This window comes from Polypterus senegalus, chromosome 3, assembly GCF_016835505.1.
Source record: "Polypterus senegalus isolate Bchr_013 chromosome 3, ASM1683550v1, whole genome shotgun sequence".
NCBI classification, from domain to species: Eukaryota; Metazoa; Chordata; class Cladistia; order Polypteriformes; family Polypteridae; genus Polypterus; species Polypterus senegalus.
The window spans coordinates 141,014,138-141,027,628 of NC_053156.1; the positions used below are offsets into that span (position 1 = coordinate 141,014,138).

General features: G+C 36.2%; 1 protein-coding gene across 2 annotated transcripts in view; it reads left to right on the plus strand.

Moving 5' to 3' along the window:
- Positions 1-13,491, plus strand: part of ube2j1 (ubiquitin-conjugating enzyme E2, J1) — a 72,739-nt gene that overhangs the window by 37,968 nt on the left and 21,280 nt on the right. For both annotated transcript variants that reach the window (XM_039747995.1, XM_039747994.1), the window contains exons 4-5: positions 716-800; positions 5,398-5,503. In XM_039747995.1, coding sequence (XP_039603929.1) covers positions 716-800; positions 5,398-5,503 — 191 coding nt within the window. The remainder of the gene's footprint in view (positions 1-715; positions 801-5,397; positions 5,504-13,491) is intronic.

The window sequence follows — 13,491 nt, forward strand, 5'->3', positions numbered from 1 at the left end:
TATCTCTATACTGCCATTAACACAGCCATTTTTTTGTTGGTGTTGTACAGAATTTTTTCAAAGAAAAAAAAATATATATATATATATGAAATAATTCATAAAGAGTTAACAATAAGGTAAGAAATGCCTTTATTTAATAAAATGTTTTTCTTTTGTAAAAAACCTTTGAGGGGAAGATTTTCTGTTTTGTGTTTTTACAAGCAACCGGAATAAATTGAATCTGGAGCATAGAGGGGGTGGATCTTGTAAGAGACATAAAATACAAGCTGTGACAGGAAAACTAACCCTTAATAATACTTTGTCCAAATACTGAAAAAGTGAAGTTCAAGACTCCATGAAAGAACACAATAGCCTTCTATTGTCTGACTGTGGTTAGTTTGAAAAGAACACTCTGTCAAAACTTAATATGCAATTTGTTTTTCTTCTTCAGCATGTAATAGAATTGAAATGGAAAAAAGGAAACACTAGAGCTTCATTGGAGCAAACCTATAGCTTTTTGCTCTTTTGCTTTTCATGCAGAGTTATGGCCGAGTTATTCTAGATCATTTTCAGGTCAAACAATAATAGGTTCTGATTCCTGGCTGAAAATGTTGCTGTGTATTAAGACTATTTTGGTAGTATTCATTTTACTTTATTGTCTTTGCATATAGGTTTGGTGAATGCTTATAAGTATCTTAAAGCAATGTTCTTTAATGTTGGTTGTTATTCTTTTCAGCCAAATGGACGGTTTGAAGTTGGAAAAAAAATCTGCCTAAGCATCTCTGGACATCACCCTGAAACCTGGCAGCCTTCTTGGAGTAGTATGTACAGTATATGCATCTAGATATTCAGACAGTTGATTACATAAAAATGAAAGATGATTTTCATTTGTAAGTACACTAGAAATGTTTTAGGATCTCAATCATTTCTGGACTAGTAAATGTTGCCCAAAATATTTGTTGCCTTCATTAGACATGCAGAATGTTTCAGTACAGCTATCTTTGTTGTACATCCCACTTTCTTTAGCTTTATTGTTGCTTTGAACAGTGTTTCCCAACCTTGGTCCTAGGGGCATACTGTGGCTGCAGGTTTTTGATCCAGCCAGCGTCTGGTTTTAATTGGACTCCTGGGCTAATTAAGTGATTTGTTATTTCCCAAGTTCTGTGTTTTGGGAACAATATAGAAATTAGAAAACTAAGTTTGGTTTTATATATATATATATATATTCTTGATTTTCATTCTACTTTTCTAGGTGTTCTAATTGTTTTAATTAATCCATTATTTACTAATTAGTGGGTCTGATGCTAAAGTAGTTGCTGCCTTTGATTATTCAGTGTTGTTGCACAGCGTGTCTGCTCTGCTCATTTTTAATTATTATTAATAAGATACAACGAAGGGGAAAAACTGCACAGAGAAAGGGCATGTAAAATATAATGAACTCAACAAAAGAGAGTTAAGCATTTAAATCTATAGTAAAAACAGAAATGTTTCTAAATGTCTTATAAATGTAAAATCCACGCTGCTGTGCTTTTCTGAATGTAGCATAAAAGAAAAATAATACCAGCTAATTAAGTGAGATCAGTGTTATCAGGTGTTGTCACTGATTAGGAATCTGGTTGGAATAAAAATCTGCAGCCACAGTGTGCCCCCAGGACTGAGATTGGGAAACACTGGTTTAAAACAACTAGGTAATGGAGTAATCTACAATGCATTATTGTGATGAGACAAAAATATTTATGTTATTGACACAGAGAACCTGAGACAAATCATTTGTTGAGAGGTTGGACAAGTATGAAAATTACACCTTGCACGTTTCTGGACTTAGCGAGAATCGGTGCAATGATCATATCCACATTTGTTAGAACATGGTTTTATTGTACACTTATAATGGATTAATAAAATCCAGGTAACTTTACATTGCCATATTTCTGCTATGTTAGTTCTGCTTTTTTACTAGACCGTGAATGTTGTAATAATTCATTGTGGAAATGTGCTAAATTCCATGGGGCGTACAAAAGTTATTGCTGTTCCAAAGACAAAAGGAGCAAATTGTGGTCAATCCTGCACTATGAGTATAATATAAATACAACAAGAACAAGAAGATGACTACTTTATGCACTGTAGAAGTTTATTTTGAATCTGAGTTTGATGGTGCTTGCATTTTGAAGGGCAATATTTAGTCTGGTAGTGACATGACCTCCTGAATTCTTTCCTATGATGACATCTTAGAGATGGTTTGAAAAGGATAAAAGGTTAATTTTATTGTTGTTTTTTTTTTTTTTTTGTTCAATATCCTTGTAACATAATTTGTTCTATGTATGCATTCATTTTTCTGTTTTCCCTGAAGTCCCCTTCACAATTATTGGCACTCCTGGTAAAGATGAGCAAAAAAAGTTATTAAATTTATCTTTTGGTGAATTACCTTAATCTGTCTCTGGAAAAAAAATCCAGAAATCAAATTTTCAACTGTAAAGTAAATTTATTCTGAGAAAAAAATAATTCCTTATCAAGAAGTCATTATGTATCATGATAACTGGCATCCTAGCATTTAATAATTTGTGCAACCTCCCTTTGACATTAAAACATCGTTGAGTCTTCTCCTATACAGCTTAAAAGTTCAGAGAATATGGAGCAGAGAATCTGAGACCATTCCTCTTTCCAGAATCTTTCCAGACGATTTAGGGTTCTAGGTTATTTCTTGTGCAGTCTCCTTTTCAACTCACCCTAAGGGTTTTCAGTAGGGTTTAAGTATTGTAGCTTCCACAGTGCCTGAGACAGCCATGGCATAAATTAGATTTTGTGTTCTTTTAGCCGTTCTTTTGTTAATTTAGAAATATGTTTTGCATCATTGTCCCAGTGGAAGATCCAATGACGGTCCAGTTTTAGTTTCTTGGCAGTCTATGGTACCATGTTCCCTGACAAGGATCCCAGGATCTTTAAAGGAAAAACAGCCCCACAATGTCACAGAATGTCCTGCATAGTTGACAGTGGTGAATGTTCATTATACCCTTCTTTCTTTTTATGTCAAACCCTCCTTCAGTATTTGCTGCCCAAAAGCTCAATTTTTGTTTTGTCTGAATCAAAGTTCCAGGATTGTTTAGCAAACTAAGCATTAAATGGCAGGAAAGGCATGCCTTTCTTATATTATTTTGGCATGGAGGTGATGGTAGCTTTGGAGACTTGGTTGACACCAAGGTACAACTTTTTCTGTATTTCTCTAACAGTAATCCTTGGGGAATTTTTTACCGATCTTACCATCCTGCTCACTGTTGGTGGGGTCAAAATAGACTTGGATCTTCTTCCAGGCAAGTTGGTAACAGTTCCAGTCGATTTACATTCTTTTAATTATTTCCCTAACTGTAGATATGGGCATTTTCAGGTGAATACCATTTTTATAGCCATTCCCTGACTTTTGAAGGTCATCACACTTTTCTGTCGCTTGAAATGTGTGTTCTCTTATCTTTCCCTTGTTGATGAATGTAAAGGGTAATTTGGCCTCTGTGTCATTTCATATTTATACCCCATATAAAAATTGGGAATTCATTGTTTACTGCTTAAAAGTTTCAACACACTCTGATCAATTTATAAAACATAAAAAATGGAATTAATTTGTCAGTTGCACTTTGTTCATAAGAGTTTCTAGGGGTGGCAATAATCATGCACATATATTTTTTTCTCAGAATAAATTTACTTCAATTAAAAGCTGGATTTCTCTCAGTCTTTTCAATGCAAGATTAAGGTAGTTAACCAAATGGTGATTTTTTTTTTTCATCCAACTCCTTTTTACCAGGGGTGCCAATAATTGTAGTGGGGACTTTATGTATAGTGGTAGATTTAATAAACAATTAAGTGTATTCAAACTGATGGATCGATAGGTAGCACTTTATTTATCTCAAGAGGAAATGTAGTTTTTACAGAAACCAGTTAGTAAAAATATAACAACCAGCAACAACTCCTTCAATCAGATACAAGCCTTACAAAAAAAGTATAAAGGAGAAAAAAAACCTTTGTCTTGGCTAATGATAACAGTGCAGTCACTGTCGCAGTGTGACATTATAAAGTTGTATTTCTGCTTGTATGAAGGAGTCCCGGTAGAATTTCTTGATACACTTCCTTTGAATAGTTCATTGGCTAAAATGTACTTAATGATATTGCGTGAAAAAGAGGATCTGTAACATTGTTCATAATGGCAAACAGTTCTATCTTTATTCTGTTTTCCAATACTACCTCCAGCAGGTTGAGAGTGTGTCCCATAACTGAGCTTACCTTCTTAATCAGCTTCTTGATTCAGTGGGTCTGTCTTGAAGTAATGTTGCCAGCTGAGCACACTACAGTATAAAAAATCTCACTGGCTATCACAGCTATAGAACACATTATACACATTAAAGAAATGGTGTGCCCAAGAAAAAATGAGTCTGCTCTCACCTTTCTTATACAGTTCCTCTATGATACCGGACCAGTCAAGACTAGCCAGTGCTCCGCCTTCTTATCAACGCCCTGATTAGTGACTGGGTGTAGAGGCTGTTTGGTGCAGTGAAAATCATTAACCAATTCCTTCGTATGCTAATGTTGAGATGCAGACAATTCTCTTTGTTCCTATACTCTGTTTCATCATCCTTATCAATAGACCCTATCAGTGCAGAATCATTAGAGAATTTCTGCAAGAGACATGAGCTGGTGTTATGTTTATAGTGGAAAGTGTACAAAGGTGACAGGATTGTTCCTTGTGGTGCTCCAGTGTTGCTCACATTAGAGACGCAGAACTTCGCAAACTGCACTCTGCTCAACAAAAAGTCCATTACTCACTAGGCTCATCCACCTCCATATCCCTTAGGAGGGATGGCTGGAAAAATCAAGAAATGTAATCGTTCATGTTTGCAAGCCCTGTCCAAATGGGAATACGCTTTATGAAACGGATAGATAGACAAACTACATCTTCCACTCAAATATTTGTCTGGTAGGCAAAGTGAGACTAGGCATTCTTTCACAAGACGACTCCTGCAGTCCAGGATCAGCCCCTTTAACGCCTTCATGAATAGGGCCGCAAGTGCCACTGGTCTGTAGTCATTATGAGTACATAGTAATAGTACACAGTTATTTATTTAGCAATTAAGGTTTTGTTTTCCAATTTTTTTATCCTTTAGCTACATAATGTAATTCATTGTGTTTTATTAGCTCATTGGCCCAGTTTTAAGATTCATTATCTTTTTATTTGTTTTCATTTTGTTGTATTTCTGATTTAGTACTAACATTCCTCGATCTGTGGCATGCTTTTAGTGAGTGAACAGCAGAAAAGTCTGTTCTGCAAATTTTATTGAAAAGCTTTATGCAAAATCAGGCCTTTACAGTAAGTTACATAATGATATGGGCTGCTGTTTCATGTGTTTTGTAATATAATTTTTTTCCCCTCCATTTCAGTAAGGACAGCACTAATAGCTATAATCGGATTCATGCCAACCAGAGGAGAAGGGGCAATAGGATCTCTTGATTACACTCCAGAAGAAAGGAAGATGCTTGCCAAAAAGTAAGATCAGCCAAAAGGTCTGAAACAACAGCAGCTTTCCCATCTGCATTCACAATTAACATCTTATACATTTCCACATGATTCTGTCAAAGCATGTAGACATGCATTGTGTTTTTTGTTTGTAAGATGTTTAGAAATTGTTTTACTGCCATGCATATCTCTCTGCAGATACATTTTCAAAATGTATCAGAAATATAGGAAAGAGTAATCAGGAAGAACAGCATGGTCATCAACAGGATTTATAACAGAAAGAATATTTTTTATTTCTTACAAAGAGTCATAAACATGCATATAATTTTAATAAAGATACAATTTTTTTATATGTAAGAAAAATTTAACTTTAGCCTAAGCAAGCCTATAATTAGAGTTATAACATCTGAACAACTAATGGTTCACCACAAGAGGCACATCTTCTTTCATCTGTCCATTTACCAAACCAATTTTATAGTCATGGGCGGTAAACACTTGTCCTGGTGTTGTTCATTCCCCAGGACTTTAGGTTGAAGCAGCGGGGTGTTATTTAGGATCATAAAGAGCTGAATGGACCTTTTAGAATAAAAGGACCAATAAGATTTTAGGGATGCATAGGACTACCAGGGGGAGCTCTGGAAGCATGGAGTTTTATGTAGCCAGACCCACCTCTGCAAGTGATTTACATTTAACTTGCTTAGCAGTTGCTGTTATTAAAAGTGACTTGCATAATTAAGTGACTCAACATCAATTAAGTAAACATGAGTCTGGGGGACAAGGTTACAAAAAAGTTTCAATACAAGTGAAGAGCTAGTTAACCTTCCTTAGTTACAAAACCTAACAGCCAGTATCAGTTAGACAAAAATTAACTAAAAGAGTCTTCAAATGCTTCGAAACACATTGAAGTAGTCAGAAGATTTCAAATGCAGGTGGGCAGCTTGTTCCACCACTTAGGAGCTGAAAAGAGTCTGGATTGACATTTGATGCCACACAGAGGCTGCATATCCAAATGCTGTTCATTAGCACGATTGAGTGGGTAAGAAGGAGCACAGGACCTCACAGGTGTCTACACACACGCGCGCACACAGGTCAAATTCAAATAGAACAAACTGAGTTTTAATGACATCCTCAATTTAATAAATTTTGTTCTTTGGTCCCAGACAATTTCCTATAGAGTTAATGTTAAAAAAAAAACTCAGTTTAGCAAATTTTGTTTTATCTTCAAAATTCATTACTACATAGTCATTTTTCATAAGAGACCAGCAAAATGCATGTGTTTCTTCTGTACTTGGACCAAAAATTGCAATTAAGTAGTGCCACTGAACAGACAATTAGATTGGACATTTATGTCATATGATTTACTCGACAGTTATACTGTTAAAGCGGAGTAGATCTCAAGAAAGGTTACTGCAGACTGGAAGCGTTGTGGGCATATCTAGGGGAAGGATAATTGTCAATCAAGTTTTACTTTAGCTATACTTACAGTAATAACATCCAGCTGCGGTAGTACCAGGAACATGGCGGAGACATAGCAGGTTATTGCCCATGTTCAATGTTTACACATTATTGTTAAACTGATGATGTATAAATTAAAATAAAATTAATAGTTATTGAAAGAATATGCATTATTGAATACAGCTTTTAATATCATGTACACATTTCTATTTCCATGATACAAAAAATTCTGATAGTGGTTTAAATAAAATACTACATCCAGTGGAGTATTATTCAAATGTGTTTGCCTTTTATCATTTAAAATATCTATAGAAAATGTGAATCATCTATCTGTAATTATAATCATAGTTTACTTGAAAATTCAAAGAATTATTGAGTTAAAGTACCACTTCCGGTTGTGCAATTTTTCTCAACTTTCATATCTGGTTATTTTTAGTAATTTCTAATATCCTCACACAATTTGAATCATATATCTTTATTTATAGTCTTTGTTTACTTGAAAAAAATCTGAAATGTGTTACAAAATTGGATTCCTTTTTTTTTTTTTTATTGTAATCATTCCATACAAATCAATCAATTTTTACAAAAAGTAGGATTGTGAGCAAGTCGACCCCCACCCCTGAGAGAGAGTATAGTCAATGGGTAAAACTTAAGGTTTGTAAACATACCTAAATTTATGAGTTTGATAAGCAATAGAGATGCATGGAGAAAAAAAAGAAATGCAGAAATAATTGCTTCCTCTGTGCTTTAAAAGCTTATTCTTAAACATTATTAATTAGATCCTGCCATGTTTTGAAAAAAATCTGTACAGATCCTCTAACTGAGTATTTGATTTTTTCCAATTTCAGATACTATAAAACATCGGTTTCCCACTGACTTAAAAGAGGAGAGTTAGGATTCTTCCAGTTTAGCAAAATAAGTCTGTGTGCCAATAGTGTAGTGAATGCAATCACAGTTTGTTTGTCCTTCTCCACTTTAAACCCATCTGGAAGAACCCCAAACACAGCTGTTAATGGGTTAGGAAGGATTGTGACACCAAGGCTGTCTGAAAGGTAATTAAAAATTTTGGTCCAGAATGATGTTAATTTGGTGCAGGCCCAAAACATTTGACCCAGTGAGGCAGGTTGGATCCTGCCCTGGAAACGTTTTGGAGAGTTTTAGGCAAGACATTCCTTTTTTTTAATATGAAGCAGGTGTACAAAATGTCATTGACCTATGTCAAAACGTTTTTGAGTTATCTTGTTTATACACACACACAGACAGACATAATTTCAAAAACTCTGGAAGATCTAAAATGTCAAGATTCATCAAAATCTTGAGGTTGAATTTTTTCACGATTCCTATACTTTCTGTATACTGTATACAAGAAAGTATATAAGGGTGACTCGCAAAAGAACAGATGGTATTCAGAAAGAGCTAGCTAAACTATTAGGCGTCATCACCCTTTGGTGCACTGTTTCTGATAGTTAAAGGGCACCTGCTCCAGACACACTGAGGGGCGCTTTTTATGTACTGTAATTCAAATGGCACTCACTCTGCAAAGTCCATGTTATGTTATTTATATATTTAACTGAAGGAGCGCATTCTCTGGAGAACAAGGGGGACCCCTCATTCTGTACAGTCATATGAAAAAGTTTGGAAACCCCTTTTAATTCTTTGGATTTTTGTTTATCATTGGCTGAGCTTTCAAAGTAGCAACTTCCTTTTAATATATGACATGCCATATGGAAACAGTAGTATTTCAGCATTGACATTAAGTTTATTGGATTAACAAAAAATATGTAATATGCAGGCTGGTGCCCTGCCCGTGGTTTGTTTCCTGCCTTGTGCCCTGTGTTGGCTGGGATTGGTTCCAGCAGACCACCCGTGACCCTGTAGTTAGGATATAGCGGTTTGGATAGCGGATGGATGTAATATACATCATAAGAAAATTAGACAGGTGTATAAATTTGGGCACCCCAACAGAGATATTACATCAATACTTAGTTGAGCTTCATTTTGCAAATATAACAGCCTCTAGACTCCTCCTATAGCCTTTGATGAGTGTCTGGATTCTGGATGGAGGTATTTGTGATTATTCTTCAATACAAAATCTCTCCAGTTCAGTTCAATTTGATGGCTGCCGAACATGGACAGCCTGCTTCAGATCATCCCATAAATTTTCGATGATATTCAAGTCAAGGGAATGTGATGGCCATTCCAGAACATTGTACTACTCTCTCTGCACGAATGCCTTTGTAGATTTCAAACTGTGTTTTGGGTCATTGTCTTGTTGGAATATCCAACCCCTGCGTAACATCAACTTTTTGACTGATGCTTGAACATTATCCTGAAGAATTTGTTGATACTGGGTTGAATTCATCTGACCCTTGACTTTAAGAAGGGTCACAGTCCCTGAACTAGCCACACAGCCCCACAGCATGATTGAACCTCCACCAAATTTGACAGTAGGTAGCAGGTGTTTTTCTTGGAATGTGGTGTTCTTCTTCTGCCATGCAAAGTGCTTTTTTAATGACCAGATAACTCAATTTTTGTCTCATCAGTCCAAAGCACTGTTCCAAAATGAATCTGGCTTGTCTAAATGAGCATTTGCATACAACAAGCGACTCTGTTTGTGGCGTGAGTGCAGAAAGGGTTTCTTTCTCATCACCCTGCCATACAGATGTGCTTTGTGCAAATTGCACTGAATTGTAGAACGATGTACAGATACACATCTGCAGCAAGATGTTCTTGCAGGTTTTTGGAGGTGATCTGTAGGTTGTCTGTAACCATTCTCACAATCTTGCGCATATGCCGCTCCTGTATTTTTCTTGGCCTGCCAGACCTGGGATTAACAGCAACTGTGCCTGTGGCCTTCCATTTCCTGATTACATTCCTTACAGTTGAAACTGACAGTTTAAACCTCTGAGACAGCTTTTTGTAGCTTTCCCCTGAACCATGATACTGAACAATCTTTGTTTTTAGATCTTTTGAGAATTGCTTTGAGGATCCCATGCTGTCACTCTTCAGAGAAAATTCAAAGGGAAGCACAACTTGCAACTGACCACCTTAAATACCATTTCTCATGATTGGATACACCTGTCTATGAAGTTCAAGGCTTAACGAGCTAATCCAACCAGTTTGGTGTTGCAAGTAATCAGTATCGAGCAGTTACATGCATTCTAATCAGCAAAATTGCAATGGTGCCCAAATTTTTGCACAGCCAGTTTTTTATATTTGATTTAATTTCATACAACTAAATACTGCTTTACTAAAGTTCTTTGTTTGGAAAACACCCTAATACTCAGATGTTCCTAGGAAATGAAAGACATACCACTGTTATCTTTTTTGTTAAAAGTAGAGTAAATTATTATGCAGGCTGAGAGGGGTTCCCAAATGTTTTCATATGACTGTATATGTGCTGACTGACTGACTACTCTGTAAGCAAGCATCAAGGATTTGAACTGAATAGGTGCTGCTACAGCGAGCCAATGTAGTTATCTGAAAAGAGGAGTGACATATGCCTTTCTCGTCTGGTTGAGTACCAGATGTGCTAATGCATTCTGAATCATCTTGCCAATTTCCATTTTGATCCAGAAGTGCTTATGGGTCAAGTAATTTTGGGGTAGGGAGTGCTGTCAAAGGCAAGGGTTCAATTTGTAGGAGTAAGAGAGAATAGGTTTGTTTACTCTGGTAAATTAAGCACACTTGTCACCCCATTTTAGATCAGAATTCAAATGCATTGTTGGCAGACCAAAAAGAGGAATAGATAGTTATATAGATAACTAGCAAAATACCCGCGCTTCGCAGCGGAGAAGTAGTGTGTTAAAGAAGCCATGAAAAAGAAAAGGAAACATTTTGAAAATAACGTAACATGATTGTCAATGTAATTGTTTTGTCACTGTTGTGAGTGATGAGTGTTGTTGTCATATATATATATTTACACACACACACATAAACATATATATATATATATATACATATCTATACATATACACATATATACATACATATATATATACAATACAATACAATACAGTTTATTTTTGTATAGCCCAAAATCACACAGGAAGTGCCGCAATGGGCTTTAACAGGCCCTGCCTTTTGACAGCCCCCCAGCCTTGACTCTCTGAGAAGACAAGAAAAAACTCCCAATAAAACCTTGTAGGGAAAATGGAAGAAACCTCGGAAAGGCAGTTCAAAGAGAGACCCCTTTCCAGGTAGGTTGGGCGTGCAGTAGGTGTCAAAAGTAGGGGTCAATACAATACAATATACACAACAGAACAATTCCTTAAGACAGCATAATAAAAATTTTAGAATTACGGTTTAACAGTAGATGATATGACATAATTAGGTTTCGATATTTTTAGAGTCCTGGAGACCTCATCCATCTAGCTGCATCTCCATTTGGCCATGCCACGGCTGAAACATTGCTCCGATGAAAGGACCTCTCTTTCCCATGATTCCTGTGATCCTCCATCAGGGATGACTTTACCATAGGCAGGCAAACAACTTGGCAGGTGGGCGTGGCACCAATGGCCACATTTGGGTACCGAGAAAAGAAACAGAATAGGTGAGGGTTAGTATTCAAATATAATTATCATGTTACTTATGTTATAGTGCTAATGACTAACAACAGAGATGCAGTATGTACAGTTAATCAGCAGCTCTAGTCAGGATATGCTAAACTGAAGTAGTGAGTCTTCAGCCGGGATTTAAAGGCTGAGACCGAGGGGCATCTCTTATGGAAGCAGGAAGACCATTCCACAGTTTAGGGGCCCTGTAACTAAAAGCTCGACCTCCCACTGTTATTTTATTAATCCTTGGAATCCTAAGCAGACCGGCATCTTGAGATCTTAATGTGCGCTCAGGTTTGTAAGTCATGATAAGTTCAGACAAGTAAGCCGGACCTTGGCCGTTTAATGCTTTATATGTTAAAAGGAGGATTTTGAAATCTGCCCTAAATTTAACTGGGAGCCAGTGTAAAGATTTAAGAACTGGGGTTATGTGTTCATATTTTCTTGTTCTTGTAATAATTCTTGCAGCGCATTTTGGATTAACTGGAGGCTGTATAGAGAACAGTTTGAACAGCCAGTGAACACCGCATTGCAGTAGTCAATCCTACTAGAGATAAATGCATGAATTAATTTCTCACAATCCTGTTTATTTAGAAAGCGCCTTAATTTCCTAATATTTTTAAGATGGAAAAAACAGGTTTTGGACGACTTTGTAATATGCGCTTTAAATGACATGCTAGAGTCAAAGATAACTCCTAGATTGCATATATACACATACATATACATACACACAAATACATATATAAATACATACATACACACACACATATATAAACATATATATACATATACATACATATCTACATATATACACACACAGCTATTTCAGATCAGTGCAATACGCTGCTTGTTAAAACGGATGACTCCGCTCTTACGTGCAAGTCTGCGTGGATATTATGAACTATCGATTTGTTCAAGTTCTATTTAAATTTTAAATAGAAGGAATTTTTATTTAGTCGACAGAAATATCTTTGGTAGGAATGGTAAAACAGACAGGAATATTATTGTGAATAAATCAACTCAAACCTTAAACAACTTATAATATTTTGCTCTCCATAAAAATATATCCTGTCTAAATTATACAAGTTAGAAATAAAGTAAACGTTAAAAGAACAAACATTCAAATTTCTTTACTCTTATGTAATTTTATATAAAAATAAACTTAGATTTTAAATATCCCAAAAGATTTTGCTCTCCATAAAAATATATCCTGTCAAAATTATACAAATTCAAATATGAACATGCTGCATAACAAAACCTGGAAATATAAATAAAATGTGTTCCTTTCAGCAATAACAAATCAAATCATTCAGTTGTCTTTGCTCATATGTCATTTTAGAGCTGGACGCCTGGCATCTTTTTCTGGCCACAGGTTCGTTTCTGTTTGGTGTGAGGTTCTGTGTTGTGGAGATTCTCAGGATGGATTGCAGGTGCTCATCAGTGAGGCGACTCCTGTGTGCTGTTTTGTTAGTCTTTATCACTGAGAAGAGCTTCTCACACAGATATGTGCTACCAAACATGCACAAGGTTCGAGCGCATGTAGACGGACTTTTTGTTCTTCAAAGTCACCAAAGCGCCGTGCAAACTCAGTGCGCAGCGCTCAGTTTATCAGCAAAGTGCGATTTGGGAACACCGTAGTGACGACTTGGTTTAACATTACTTGGCAACAGGGAAAGTGGGGCAAATTGCACTGGTGCATTTGTGTCTCCCATAAAAGCAGCTTCACTTGAAATCACTTTGTGATTGTGCACGGGTAAAACGTCCGCTGAAGTGTCAGATTCTTATTTAATTCTTCTGCTTTCTGTATCTTCTGCATTGCATTCAGGTTACCCTGATGTTTTGTCTCATAGTGCCGTCTTAGATTAAATTCTGTAATTACAGCCACATTAGCTCCACAAATGAGACACACGGGTTCAGTAAACATATACTCAGCCTCCCATCGGTTTTAAAGGCTCTATTTTCAGAATCAACTTTTCTCTTCAGCATCGTGTGAGCTAGCTTCGCAAT